The 14,940-nt window shown below is 66.0% G+C and overlaps 1 protein-coding gene across 2 annotated transcripts in view; it reads left to right on the forward strand.

The window, feature by feature from the left end:
- Window positions 1-14,940, forward strand: part of TAFA5 (TAFA chemokine like family member 5) — a 177,216-nt gene that overhangs the window by 95,661 nt on the left and 66,615 nt on the right. For both annotated transcript variants that reach the window (XM_086404315.1, XM_086404316.1), the window contains exon 2: window positions 12,722-12,871. In XM_086404315.1, coding sequence (XP_086260441.1) covers window positions 12,722-12,871 — 150 coding nt within the window. The remainder of the gene's footprint in view (window positions 1-12,721; window positions 12,872-14,940) is intronic.

The raw sequence follows: 14,940 nt of genomic DNA on the forward strand, positions 1-14,940 counted from the left end.
TGGGGGTGCTGTTTGTGCCCATTTCTCAGGTAGGGAAACTGAGGCAGCACCAGGTTTCAAACCCAAGGAGTCTGGTCTCACGCTTAACGTCCAGGCTGTGTGAAAGCGTCCGTGGCAGAGGGAGCCCCGGCGTTTCTGATGAGGGGCTCAGAGGGGAGCGGGCTTGTCTGCCGGCCTCGGGGCTGCCCCGTCCGTGTGGGCACAGCGGCCTTCCCCGGTGCCCACTGCCCAGGCCTGCAGTGAGTGCTGCGGTGGGCACCGTGCCCACCTGGGGCGCTCCATGTCGGTGTTCCTGAACTCACGTCTTCATATTTACTCTTGCCGCGCCAATTGAATTAGAAAAGGCCATCGTGCACTTTAGAAGCAAGAGTCCTCGTAAATACTTTATTGGAACAAGCTCAGGATTTACTTGCTCATAAAGATACCCTGGACGGCTCTGCTCCGTGATGAGTAATTGATCGGCCGGCTTAATGTTCATCGTTGGCAATCTGGCCACTCGGGTTCATGGCAGTGTGCAGAGCTGGGCTGCGTGGTCTCTGCGGCCATTGGGGGATCCTTGTTGGTGAGGTGGGTGCTCCAGCCCCTTTGCTTGCGAGGCTCCTTCACATCCATCCTGCCCCCTGTCCTGCCCCTGCCCACGAGGGTGGTGGGCTTGGAGTTGTCCAGTTGAGCTGCTCTGCTGATCTTTGCAGAACAAAGCAGAGATGGATGAAGGATGAGCAAGTGAGCTGGGACTTCCCGAGGCAGCGACCTGCCTCCAGCCTCAGCGTCCTCACTCCTGGCCAGAGGAGTCCACGGCCCCTCCTCGAGCCAGCCCTGGTCAGAGCCAGGACTCTCGGGTCCACAGCCCCTCCTCGACCCAGCCTTGGTCAGAGCCAGGACTCTCGGGTCCACGGCCCCTCCTCGACCCAGCCCTGGCATGCGCCCTGGGAAACCTAGGTCCCGTGTTGGAGGTGCCGTTGCTGGTTAGGTGCACCCAGGGATGCAGGACACAGCTGGAGCCCCGAGTCCCAGGCCTGGTCACCTAGGCAGGCGCTCACACAGGGATGGGCAGCCCCAGCGTCCACTTGAGGGGCAGCATCAGGACGGAGACACAGCCTTAGCGCCGGCCTGGCCGCACACTGTCCAGCAGAGCCCTCTTCCTTGAAGTCAGATCCCACTTCCCATGTCTCTGAGTCATCCGTGTCCAAGCCCCAGGCCCTGAGCACTGCAGCCTGGGTGTTTGTGGGGCTCAGCGCTGCAGGCTTTTATTGAAACCCCTGTGTCAAATCCAACAGGAAAGGAAGAAAGAAAAGAAAGCAAAGTGAGCCTGGGCTCGGGGCGGCTAGGCTGGAGGACGGGCAGAGACAGGCCCCCTCCCCGTCTCTGACCCCAGCGCCGCTGCCCCAGGACGCTTCATCCTCTTGCTCTCTGCCTGCGCCAGCGCCAGAGGCTGGATCCTGTCTGGTGACTGATGGCTCAGGCCCCCTAAGAGCAGACGCCTCAGCCGAGCCCGGAGCCCAGGCTGCAGACGGAGCTGTCTGATGGGTCCGGACCAGCCTTCCAGACCCTGCCGCGGACTCCCACCCTTGCCTTTCTGAAGTGCCGCCCTGCTGCAGGGCCCCTTGCCTCCCGCTGCTGCCCGGGAGTGCCACCCTCACCGCCGTGCATGGCCAGTGCGCGTAGCTTGGTGGCGCCTCTGACCTTTCTCCACAGTGGACCCGCTGTGGCCGCCTCCTCGGCTCCTGACTTGGCTCTGCTCTTCTTGCAGAGGACAGCTGAATCCAGCCCCCAAGTGCGAGTCGCAAAGGCCGTGGCTGCCTGTGTTGGTCGGCTAGCATTGTCAGCCCTTCGTGTGGGTGTCTTTACAGGGGAGCCAGGGGCTCCAGACAGCAGCCCGTGGGGTTTGGATCTTGGTCCTGCCAGGTTATTTATCCAGCGCCTGTTCTTGGGAGCCCCACACTGTTCCAGCCTTGAGGCCCTGGTCAGAGAGAATGGACCCTCGAGAACCTCATGGTCAGCTGTTTCCCCTTCTTCCCTCCCTCTGTCCATCCATCCACTCATCAACCCATCTGTCTGTCCATCAGCCATGCACTTATCCATCGATCTGTCCATCCAGACACTCATCCATCCATCCATCCACCGATCCATCTGTCCATCCATCTATCATCCATCCCCTCAACCATCCATCTACCCTTTCATCAATATGTCCATCCATCTGTCCATCAATTCATCATCCACCCACCCACCCATCCGTCTGTCCACCCATCCATTCGTCCACCCATCCACCCATCTGTCCATCAATCCATCATCCATCCACTCATCAGTCCATCTGCTCATCCACCCATCCATCCATCCCTCCGTCCATGCCCGTGGACAGTGCCTGCTCAGTGCCGACAGCAGTGAGCGGCCCTGGCCTGGCAGGCGGGCACAGCAGCACCCCGTGGCAAGGCCTGTGTGGCGGGTGGGGACCTGGGAGCACGCACAGGTCGAAGGCCACTGGATGCCAGGGCACAGGCGGGGAAGATGGGCTTCCTGGGGTCTGTCCCTGGGCTGCCGGGCTGGAGGCCGTGCTGTGACAGCTGCTGAGCACCCCAGGCCACAGCAAAAATCCGGGTCCTCAGATTCTCCTGTCTTTGTGGGGCCTGCCGGGCAGGTGCTGCAGAGGCTCCGACCTCTGACCTGAAACATGGATGTGGCTGGAGCCACCCTGGAGACCCTGATTCTGGAGGCGGCTGGGGGTGGCTGAGCATCCGGATCCATCAGAACCCTGTAGACTCTTCTCCAATAGCTGAGACTTTGAAGGGGCCTCACTCCACAGCAGGGGCATGTCTATAGGCTGCTGAGGCCAGCCTCTGGGAGCGGCTGGGCCCCTGTTTCCCTATTTCCTCTTCTTGGAAAAGGAGTTTGGCTCTGCCTGGCCTACGGGCTGAGCCGGTCCGCTTGGAGGCCAGGACCTAGGGGAGAGGCTCTGGATCAGGATGGGAGGGGCAGACCGCCCTACGGGGACCTCGTGGCCCAAGTAGCCACTCCTCCCATCGCCTGCCGGAAGCACCCCTGGTCACGGCGGAGACGGTCACTGCAAACAGCAACGCTGCATCCCAGGAGCAAGGGCGGGGGCGGCAGGGTCTTGGACATGTGGGGCAGGGGGACCTCTCGCAGGGCCCCTTTCTCACCGGCGATGGTCTGGGTGGCCCCGCTGGATGCCCAGCCCCATCCAGGGAATCGCCCAGCGTGACCCCATGACTCCACTGGGCTCCAGGTGCCTTGGAGCCCCAGGGTGTCCTGTCTGTGGTGCAGGGCGTGGGGCCAGGAGAGGCCAAACCCTGCCCGAGGAGAGGGCCCCAGGGCACTTGGGTGGGGACGGGGCTGGAGCCCAGAGGCCCGGGCAAGGTCTTCCCTGTGCTGCTGACACAGCAGATGCCCGATTCTCTGGGGCCCCGCTGGCAAGACGGTGCTGGGCTCCTGGCTGCAGGGAAGGCCGCGGTTCATGGCGACTCCAGGCTTGGCTCTGACCGGTGCAGGGCACCGTGGGGGGTGTGTGGGCAAGACCTGGGGGGTGGGGCCCCGAGGCAGGAGTCTGCCCTGTTCTCTGACGTCTCTGGCTCCGGCTGCTCCGATGCAGAGTGATGCTCCGTGCCTTTTATCGACCTTTGTGAAGTCGTAAACCGCGGCGTAATTGCCCCATGTTTACGATGCTGTGCCAACAGCGTTCCGGTCCAGCTCGGGCCGGGCCCCCGGGGCCGCAGGGACCCGCCAGCCGCGCTCGCCTCATTAGCAGACACGTTCGCGGGGATAATTGACCGGGAGCCAGCTGGACCAGCCGGGCGCTTTGTAACGGGCATTTCGGGGCGGTGGGCGGTCGCCTTCGCTGTCCTTGAAGGCAGGCGGTGCTTGGCGGGGCGGGGGGGTGGGGGGGCAGCAGAAAGTGCAGTCCGCCGGGGAGTAGGCTTTCGCTCCCCGCTTCTCTGCCTGAAACCAGGCAGCCAGGCCGAGGACCAGCCCAGGGAGCTGTGGACCGGACCCTGGACTGTCCCGCCCTGCCGGGGGGAAGGCTACACCCAGAGAAGTGAGGTAGATCCCGCAAGCTAGGGGAGGGCGGGGCAGACAGGAGGCCTGCAGAGTCTCCAGCCGGGGCCGTGCTTAGAATACAGAGGGGTCTTGTGCCCGCCTTAGGGGACATCTGGGAGGGTCAGGCCCTGGCCACCCCACTCTGCTGCCTCACCGGCTCCTCGGAGCCTCAGCCACTTCTGAAGGTCCACTGAGCCCCGTTGCTGTGGCCGAGACCTGCCAGGGAGACTTCTGGGGTGCTGGCCCCTCTGCCAGGCCACCTGGGCTCCTGGCAGGGACCTCGCCCAGCTGACCAGCTCCGTCTCAACACCCGGCCTTGTGGGCGAGGCTGGCCACACCCTCTCCCCGCATTTCCAAGAAGGAGCTGGCCCGGAACTGTCTCCGAGCTGGGGAGGGAGCTCTCCAGGACCCAGACATGGGGCTCCTCTGCCTCTGACACCCCCAGCAAAACCCGGACTGGGGACCATGTGGGCTACACTGACTGGCCCACTCGCCACAGGCTCTGTCTCTGGAGGCCCTTCCCCTCCGCCGACCAGCCTTGCCTACCGGGCCCAGCCTCAGGGTCCCCGGTCATCAGTCCCAGGGCCTGCTTGCCGGGGCTGCAGCTGGAACACACCACACTCTTTTGCGCTCCTGCAGGTCGCAAGTGGACATGGGTCGCACTGAGCCAAAGTCAAGGTTCAGGCAGGGCTGGGTCCCCCCAGAGGCTCCAGGAGGGCATCTGTCCCTTGTGTTTCCCTAATTTTGTGGCTCATGGCCTCTTCCTTCCTCCAGCCCCCGAGCCCAGCATCACCTGACCTCCCCTCTCTGCGGTCAGGCTCCCTCTGCCCCCTTAGAGGGACGCTGTGATGCCACGGGTCCCAGTGTTATGGCCACACTCAGGACCTTCACTCACATCTCCACCAGTTAAGGCGATGCTCGCCTGTGTGAGGCTCCAGGGTTTACGGCGTGGGCCTCTCTGGGGCCGTGTTTCTCCCGGCTACATGGGGTTGTTTGTAACCCTGGGTCTTGCTGTCTGTGGCCCTGGAACCCGTCAGGCAGCTGTGACCTTAGCGAGGAGGCCCACGGCTGCCGACGGCCTGTGCCCACCCTCATTGCTTTTCCCCAAGAAGTCTGCTCCGACCGACAAGGCTGTGACCCTGGGTGGGCCCTGCGGGCTCACCAGGGAGTGTGGGGTGGAGAGGTAGCGTCTGCCCTCCTCAGCGTGTAGGCCAGGAGAGAGGACAGCACCCACCGGACGTGCCCTGAGCCCCTGGGGTGAGACCAGGCCGCTGGAGTCGGGGCTCAGATGGCCCCTCCCGTGGAGAGGTCACGGGCGCCTGGGGGGGCGTGTCCAGCTCTGACCTGCAGGCCTCGCCCACCCCCTTGTGGAGTCTGTCCTGATACGGGGAGCGGGCTGTGTGGCCACCAGTGTTCTCCATGATCGCCTTCGTCCCCCCCCCAGCTAGAGGGGGAAGGCTGGAAGGTGGGGTGACCGGGTGCATGCCCACAAGTGTCCTTTCCATGGGGACCTGTGGTTGTGAGTGGGCCAGGCCCCGTGTGGACCTTAGGGGTAGGGGCCTAGCTGAGGGGAGCAGGGCTCTGACGGCAGGGAGGGCAGGCCAGGGGCCTGGGAAGGCCGGCGGTGCAGGCAGGGAGGGGCCAGTGCTGGGCCTGTGAGTCCTGGGGGGCCTGGTCCCCACCCAGCATTCTCCAGGGCGGAGCAGAGACCCACACGCCCACAGCCGACCTTAAAGCCATCTGCCCTCTGCAGGCCCAGCCTGGGCTGCCTCTGATGACCCTCCCCTGCCCGACTGAGGGCCCAGAACCGGGAACCCACAGCTGCTCCTTGGGGAGGCATCCGTCGCTCCACGTGGCGGCTGCAGGAGCATCTCGGGGGCCTCCATCGGCTCCTGTGTTTCTGTCCCGCGGCCCTGCGATCTCACATCCCAAGGACACGCGTCCCTCCTCCGGGCGCTGCCCTCTGCTCTGGAGGTGGCCGGCCGGCCGCGACGGAGACTGCAGGGGCGGTCCCCGACGGCCCGCGGTGGTTTCTGAGAGCTCGGGTCACGCAGCGCCCCTGCGGCTCCTCTGCGAGCCTGGGTGAGCCTGCACGCGGGGGGCGGGGGCTCGGCCGGCGGGGCGGGCGGGGGGGACGCTGACTGACCGCGGGGGCCGCCGGGGCTCGGCCGGCGGGGCGGGGCGGGGGGGACACTGACCGCGGGGGCCGCTGTGGCACCGTTGGGGGGATTTCAAGTACAGTCTCTGGAAACCCGCTTCACTGCTGGGGTCGCAGCCCGCCATCTTCCCTTCGTATTACAGGTCCCTCCTGCACCTGCTCTCCTGCCGATGAAAAGGCCGGGCCCTCGGGGCACCCGGGCGAGCATCGCAGGAGGGCCTGCTGGGCGGGCATCTGTAAGCCAAGGCCACTCCCAGAGCTGGCAGCCGTGAGGGGACCCTCTCCTCCCTCCCCCTGCTCCCCCGGAGCCCTTCCCGTGTCTGGAGGCTGCAGGACAGGCCGGGAGGCACGCAGGGGGCTCCTCACACAGAAGGTTCCAGAAGGCGCACCGGCCACGGGAAGGGCCACCACCTGCCCTTCTCGTCCCAGCCCATCCGGGTTCTGCGCAGGAGGGGAGGATGTAGCCATGGACTGGAGGGGCGGCGACCGGGGAACCAGCTGGGACACGTTAGCAGGCCCCTGGGGCTTGCATACGATCGGAGGCTTTGCTGAGAAAGCCATGATGATCCTTCCCTGGTGTGCTGACGGGAGCAGTCAAGGGCTGACCCACAGGGCAGGGTGAGCTCGTTCAAAGGCTCGTCTTTAAGCTGGGAGAAGGCGGGTGTTGTGCTCCGAGCCCTGAGGCTTGTCTCCCCCTCAGCGTGGCCTGTCCCCCGATTACCCCTGCCCTTCCTGACGGGTCCCCAGTGGAGCAGCATCAGGCAGGGTCACCGGGGCAGGACAGGGCAGGGGCACTGACCGCCCAACGTAGCCAGGACCGTCGGACTCTGCCTCTGAGGCCAGCAGTGGGACGGAGGGTCAGAGGTGAAAGGTCAAGTTGGCGCTGAGCGGCAGTGTATCGCACCCGCCCAACTGGCACTTTGTCTGCTGTGTTTCTGGGCCGTTGCGGGTGGCTGGTAGCCTCTCCTCTGCAGGCTGGGATCTGATCGCTGACCCCTGGCATGGCCCCCTCTCCTCTGGGACCCCACACCAGCGGGGTCAGGGTCTGGAGTTCCCAGGCCCGTTCCTGTAAATGGAGAGGTTAGGCCGGCCCCACAGCCAGCGCCCAGGCACGCCCGGACCCTCTCCAAGAGCGGAGCTGCCTCATCACCCAGGTCTTCCCTCCTGTCGGGGACCTGTCCAGGCCCTGGTCTTCCTCGCCACGTGCGTGCCGAGTGCTGACCCAGCTGGTGGTCAGCTCCGGCCCCGCTGGCCGCCTTGTCCGCCCTGGTTTCGTCCTCATGCAGGCACGGGCTGACGTCCGTGATCTCTCAAGGCTCCGAGTGCCCGTCAAGGCGGCCTGAACCTTTGTCCTGTAATCTGTCCTGCCAGACACTCTCCCAGATGGATGTCGGTGCAGCCTGGACAGAGGGGCTGGCGTGGGCTCTGGGGGCGGGCGGGCGGGCAGGTGCTGCAGGGAGGACCCGGGCCAGCCGAGTCACCATGGAGCCCTCGCCCCTCAGGCCGGCCTTGGCTGCCCTCTCCACGTGGACCGCCCCGCCCCCGAAACCTCCACCAGGATGCACAGCGCTCCCGGCCCTGAGAAGTGACCCCTGACCTGCAGTTTCGCATCACGTCCCTTTGGACCTCTCTACCCGTCCAGTGGCTGGGCTTGGGGTCTAGGTGGTGGCTGCCTTGGTTTGGGGACCATCCTGGGGACATCGAGGGGCTGGTGTCCAGCCATCCTGCCTGCTCTGGCTCAGGGACTAAACGAAACCTGGCCAAGTTGACTCACTCGGCCAGAACATAGCAGAGGCTATGCCCCTGAATGCGCAGAAGACAGCGACTGTCCACAGCCTGCAGGATCCCGGGGACCAGGAGGCCCCGAGGGTGGGGGCATGGTCCACAGAAATGTTCCCCAGCGTCCCTTCCCCGAGCCCCAGGCACCCAGTCAGGGTCCCGTGGACGTGAGAGTGACGTCTGTGAGCTCTTGGTGCAGACAGGGAAGAGAACGGCACACAGCGTCCAGCGGCATCATCGAGGGCTGGGCGCAGCTCTTGCCCGTCCAGCCCAGCACCGCGAGGGCGCAGCGAGTCTAGCAGGGGCAGTGCTGGGCTCCTGGCCCCCGGGGCCCCGTGGGCGTTCCCAGCCCCCGGTCCTGGGGGCACGTTCAGCTGCCTGGATCACTTGGCCACAGGGCCGTGAGCACTGCAGGGTGGGCCCCTCCCGGGCAGGGCTCCCTCCTCGGGCTCAGCCTCCATGCCCGGTGGCTGTGGTTCATCCTCTGTCTCTGTCCCTGCAGTGGGGACCAGGCCCCTGCACAGACCCTCGCCCTGTGGCTCACGGAGCGTCTGCACCCAAGGCTGGGCAAGGCTGCCTCCCATGTTGGTGGCCACGATGGGGCTGAGAAGTGACCTGGCCTCTCCTGGGGTGCCTCCCGCTCCCCCATCCCAAGCAGACTGTCCCAGGGGACCCCCAGTTGCAGGCAGAGGCGACAGTGTCCAGGGTAGGGTGGCCAGCTCTTTTCCTGGAATGAGGTCCCCACGAGTGTGGGACAAAGCCAGGCCGCAGAACTGAGGGTTTGCACAACCCCCCACATGCACTCTGACTGTGGCCGCCGTCCAGGGGCCCAGGGAGGCGCTGCAGGAAGGCAGCCCGTCCCTGGGGGATAAGCACCCTTTCCTTGCATTTCCTTCTGGCATCTGGTCTTTGTTAAAGACTGTGCTGCTGCCTGGCTCTCAGCAAAGCCTCTTGTTTCTTTCCGTCTTCACAGAAGCAGCCTGTCACCCCTTGCACCCCTGGGCACACGCGTGTGTACACGCAGGCACTCTCATCCCTGAGCCCCAGAGGGCCTCGGGTCCTCGCTGGGCTGGGGGTGGGGGGTGCAGGAACAGTGGCCCGGGGTCTCGGAGCCGCTTCTTGCAAGCGCCTCAGGTCTCTCGGAGCCTCTGTGCCGGGCCCGTGTGCTGGTCCTGGCCCACCGAGTCCCTGCCCCCTCGCCCTTCACGTGGGCCGCTTGCTTCCAGGAGTCCTGGCCTCTCAGTGCGTGCTGCCCGCCCGTGTCATCGGGGGCAGTGGAGCCAGGGGCGAGGCGGCAGGCTTTGAGCATTTTTCCGTGAGGTTCTCCAGGGGTCGGTAAGGGACGAGATCTGAGACCCAGCGCAGCAGGGAAGATGTTCTTAGTGCAGGGTGAGGCCCACACGAAAGCCCTGGGGTGAAGGCCAGCGGATGGAATCCGAGTCTGCAGACAGCCAACCCCAAATATGAAATCCAGTGGTGAAAAATAAGGGCTGGAGACCCCGGGGGAGCTTGCAGGGCAGCAGAGAGAGCTGGTACAGACGGCCGGAGGGTGTGTGCCTGGGGTGCACTGGGAATAAATCAATAAACCAGCCCTGTGTTCAGGAGTGTGTGCTCACGGATCCCAGGCCAGCCCGTTCCCCTCGGGCGTTTCTACACTCAGGCGAGTTCCCTTGGTTTTGTATGTTGATGGCGTCTCTGAAAACACATTCAGATGGCCCTGATCCCTGCGAAGGTGGCCGCATTTAGGAATAAGGTCTTTGCATCTGTGGTCAAGCTAAGATAAGGTTGTTAGTGATAGTGAAGTTGCTCAGTCATGTCCGATTCTTTGCGACCCCATGGATTGTAGCCTACTAGGCTCCTTCATCCATGGGATTTCCCAGGCAAGAGTACTGGAGTGGGTTGCCATTTCCTTCTCCAGGAGATCTTCCCGACCCAGAGATTGAACCCAGGTCTCCCTCATCACAGGCGGACGCTTTACCGTCAGAGCCACCAGGGAAGTCCTGACCTTGTTAAGTGAACCCTCATCAAATGCCCAGTGACCTCGTGAGTAGAGCAGGACGCGGGGAGGCCTCACGACATTGGGGGCAGACGTGGGGCCTGCGCGGCTGCGAGGCAAGGACGGCCCCCGGGCCCCAGGGAGCAGCGTGGTCCCCCGCCAGGGCCGCGCTGCCGATGCTGCGGTTTCAGACGTGCAGCCCCAGGATGCCGGTGAGATCTCCGGGGGGTTGGCCCCCAGCCTCCGACGGCTCTTTAAGGCCCCGGACACGGACCGCTGCCCGTGGCCCTGCTCTCAGCCTCATCTCTGCGTGGGTGCCTGTGCGGAGGAGTTGGGGTGGGGCCACTGACGGCCTTGGCCTCCCCTCCCCCAGCCCCGTGGGCTGTGGTCCAAGGTCATGGCACCAAGTTGGGGGGGTGATGGTCAGGTTGATGGCCACCTGGGGCAGGGCACACGGACGTGGAAACCCTCTCCACACCCCGCCGGTGGTCTTGTCCAGCCTCCCCCTGGCAGTGAGGGTCCAAGCCCCAGAAGCGTGAGGTGCCCAGGGCAGGGGTTTCCCACGCTGGGCTGCCGAGGCCAGACCCTGGTCAGGTCACGGCTTGGGTGGCAAGTGCGTGGCTGGTCGGGTGGTTGCTCTGTTAGTTAGCGACTAGGGCTCAGGACCCCAGGACATGCGGGGCTCTGCCGGCCGCTGACATCAGCCAGAGGTGCCCGGGGCCCCAGTGGGCCGCAGTGAGGACTGGGGACAGTGGAGCAGCCCCACGGAGCTTAAATAACAGCTGGACAGAGCCCGTGCTGCGGCCGACCGCACAGGGCTATTCGGGGCCAGCCCGCGAACCTGCATTCTGCAGGCTGTGCCCCGCCTGTCACCAGACGCAGCCTCCTCGTCCTCCCGGGATGCATCCCTGCTGCCTCCGTGCGTCTACCGACTGACGTACACGTCTGTCTGTCTAGTTTCACCCCAGTCCTGGTGTTGTCTATAATTTTGTAGGTAATTGGCTCGAGCACGTTAAACCTGCCGCCGCAGCCTCAGCCTCGGGGCTGTGCGGTGTCGGCCTGGGAAGGGGCTCTGCTCAGGAAGGGGGGGTCCCAACAGTCAGGGGGGAGGTGCCCAGGGCCCCGCGTCCCTCCTCCTGTGCCTGTGTGGCCCCATGAGCTGCCCACCACGAGCCCCGGGTGGCTGGCTTGGGGTCACTGCACGCAGCCCCCTTCACGCCCAGGGCCAGGCGACGCAGACACCGCTGGGCCTCCTGGGTGAGGTCTCACCCAGGTGCAGCTTCGCCCGGTCAGGGCGGCCCTGGCAGCTGGTGGCTGCTCCGGGCACTCTGTCCTGCCAGCTCGTGTGGTGCTGCCTGGGATCCGGCCCCAGGCTGGCTGGGGACCTGGAGGTGACCTCAGGGACAAAAAGGCAGGATGGGTCAGTGCAGTGGGCTGCCTGGAGAGGGGACCAGATGTGACGCAGTGCATCCACAGGGCCCCCGGGGCTGGAGGCCGCCAGCTGGTCCCCGCAGGGTGGACTCTGCCACCCCCCCGCCGCCCCTGCAGGTGGGGCCCCTCTCCAGGGTGTCACCTCCCCACGGTTCCCTTGTGAGCTGCGGCGTGCTCCCCGACGTGTCTCCCTGCCGAGCTCATGGGGCGGACTGGGATCTGTAGGAGGCCGTGTCCCCAAGCTGGGAGGGCCCCTCGGGGCCGCGTCCCGCCCGCTTTCTCCCACGGTGGTCCCAGGGCCACGCAGGAGGCGGCATACAGTAGGTGCTTATTATTTGCTGAGGGAATGAGTGAGGCAGAGAGTGAGTGGACGCCCTGGTGGAGGCCATGGCCACGTCGCGGGGCAGGATCTGGCCCACGGTGGGGAGGGGCCACCAGGAGCTCTGCGGTGCCTGGGGTGCGGCCTCCGTGGGGCTAGCAGCTGGGCCGTCCCGTCCAGTGTGACCGCCCAGAGCGTCGTGGTTTACGGGGGGCGGGCCCTGCGGCTGGACACTGGCCACGCCGGCTCCTCAGAGCGATGCCTGCTCTCCCTGGCGGGTGTGTGTGTGCGCGCACGTTCGCGTCTGTGGGGCTCAGGGTCTGTGTGCCTCTCGGCCCTGGCGTGTTCACACCTCAGTCCTGTATCCATGTAAGCTGTCCTCCGTGTGCAGGCGCCAGGCGTGTGGAGTGCGTGTGTTTGCACCTTGTGTGTAACTGTGTGTGTGTGTGCAGTTCACGGGCACACACGTGAATAGGTGTGTGCCCAGCAGGGGCGGAGAGGACACCCTGGGCAGCCTGGCCTGGAGGTTAGCATGTGTGGCCCGCTCTCCCTGACGGAGTGGCGGCCGGCGCAGCCCCCAGAGATCCTGGACAGGGTCTGGGCTGGTCCCCCGCTCCAGGTCAGCCTGGACCCCATCGCCGAGCTTTGCGCAGCCCCACTCCTAACTCGGGACTGGGGGTCAGTCCCTTCCCTCCTTCCTTTCTGGCCAAGACTGAGACTGGCCACAGGTAATGTCCTGTCGCGAGGGCAGGGCTTCCGGCGCCCCGCCGCGTGAACGGTTAGGACACCGGGGCCCCCTGTGCGCATGTCGGCATTCACAGGGCCGGGCTCACAGCGTCGCTGGCAGCAGTTCAGACGTCCCTCAGGGAGCAGCCTCCATCCCCACGCTGAGCTGGTTACTCTCCATGGGGCGGGCTCCGTGGGGCGGGCACCGCGTGGGCTGGTCCCCGGGGCTCGTCCGCTCAGCCTGCCTGTGCCTCTCTTGCAGGTCAGCTGGCGGCTGGCACCTGTGAGATTGTGACGCTGGACCGCGACAGCAGCCAGCCGCGGAGGACAATAGCCCGGCAGACCGCCCGCTGTGCCTGCAGAAAGGGGCAGATCGCGGGCACCACCCGAGCCCGGCCCGCCTGCGTGGACGGTAAGAGCCCAGGGCCCCCTGGCGCCAGCCCCCGGCCATCCAGGACGTTCCTCCCGGGCCCCCTGCTCGCTGGACGGAACCTCCAGCAGGCGCCTTGGGCTGCCTGCAGGAGTGGGGCTTGGGGCACCGTGGTCCCCACATGGCCTGAGGGCGTTCCTTGGCCGGTCAGGTTGCTATGGGCCGAGTGGTCCGAGGTGTTGCCATAGGATGAGGGGCCCGAATGCCCGTGAGGCTGTTGCCCTCAGGCCTGGCAGGTGGCAGGTTCCCCAGGCTCCCGGAACAGCCGATGCGCTCCGGAGGTAGGCTGGCAGTTCCCCAGAGGTTGAGCCATCTGGGGGACGAGACGTGTCCTGTTAGCGTCCTTGCCTTGGGGACCATCCTCGGTCTTCACAGAGAGAGGAGCCCCTCACCTTCCATCAGGCACTGCCGTGGGCGCAGCTCCTGGTGCAGGGGATGCCGAGGGCACCGTGTGGGGTGCAGGGCACTGACCCGGGGGGCCCAGCAGGAGGCCTGGGCATCCGAGGCCGACGTGGTGGGGATACCAGCCGGGGGCAGGGTGGCGGGCGAGCTGGGAGGGCACAGGCCGCAGTGGGCGTGGGAGCCAGGTGCCCTGCCCACCCCGTGGCTCTGGCAGGGCAGACCCCCTCTTCTGGGTGGGCTGGGGGCTCCTAGGGCCTGCTGCGTTGGTCCAGGTTCCTTGGGTGGGTGGCCCCACGCGGGATGTGGGGTCCTTGGTTCTGCAGGGGACTGGGGGAGACGTGGTCACAGCAGTCCACGAGGCTGGCTCCGAGGTATCAGCCGGTCCATCCTGCAGGGCGGCAGGGTCACGCGGGTCACCCAGAGCTGGACTGGGACCTGGGCTCTTCCAACTGAGCCCTTGCTCCCCTAGGGCCTCTGTGTGGGCTCTGGGGTCCCAGGCCTCTGGTTCAGTCTGCTGCCCCAGCCCGGAGTGGTGCCCCGCCAGCCCCCTGCTCTGACCTGGGGCGCAGGGAGGCCCCTGGTTGAGTCTCCTGCCTCTGCCCGGAGCCCTCCTCTGCTCTGACCTGGGGCGTGGGGAGGCCCACCGTGCCTGCAGGGGATGGTGGTAAAGATGACGGAGAGGTGGCAGGCGTGCAGACACGGGCGAGCTCTGGGCACCGAGGCCAGAGATTCATCAGCAGTGAGGGCAGGCCTGCCGCGGGAATGGGGACGCGTCATCCCAGTGGTGGAGGGGGCTCTCTGAGGAGCTGGCGGGTCCCAGGGCGGCCCCCACAGCGAGAAAGGCCCCCAAGGAAGGGATCAGCAGGGCCGTGAGCCCCACGCCAGGGACGGGCCTACTCAGGAACCCGCCACGTCAGCAGCAGCCTCTCCAAGGACTGTCGGGGACCTGGCCGGGTGGTGACTCTGCTCGGGGCCTGGAGTCTGGAGCTGTGGCCCCACCGGGCCTCCAGCAGAACAGGGAAACCCTGGGTGAGGGCTCACTGGTCCAGGCCCCGGTGCCCTGGGCACCTTTGGCTGCAGGGGCCTCACCCGCAGAGCCTGGGGTGTCCAGAAGCTCCCTGAGGGCACACAGGGCTCTGGGACCACCCCCAGCCCCAGGACCCACCCTGCTTCCCTCAGGCCCGTGGCCACGGCCATTTGTCCAGAAGGGCTCCCTGGGCATGTTGGGGGCGCCTGGAGGGTCAGGACGTGCCATCAGGGGCTGGAGCGAGTGGAGGGTGCTGCCGGGGCTGCCAGCACCCTTTGAGGGTCTGGAGCTGGTTTTGTCTCTAAGAAGCCTGGTCTTTGTTGAGCATCTACCCATCAGCGTCCCGTGGATGGGCTGTGACTGAGCAGCCGGGTGTTCGTGCGTGGTGCTCGCATCCTTGCCTTTGGGACCCTTCTCAGAAACAATCACCAGGGCTCCTCCAGGAGGACACGCCTGGCTTCCGCAAGGCTGCCGCGCTGACCCTGGGCCTGGTCAGCCCCTCGGGCCCCGGGTGGGTCATCGTGACCCCAGCGAGGTGGGCTGAGTCCCCGCATCACATGTGTCTGCAGCTCCTGTAACTCCAGCTGGCCAGCGCGCGTTCGAGTGCCTTCTGGCTGGCGTT

The sequence above is a fragment of the Bos grunniens genome, chromosome 5 (genome assembly GCF_055505025.1).
Source record: "Bos grunniens cultivar Pamir isolate PY7600 chromosome 5, Bosgru_T2T1.0, whole genome shotgun sequence".
Lineage (NCBI taxonomy): Eukaryota > Metazoa > Chordata > Mammalia > Artiodactyla > Bovidae > Bos > Bos grunniens.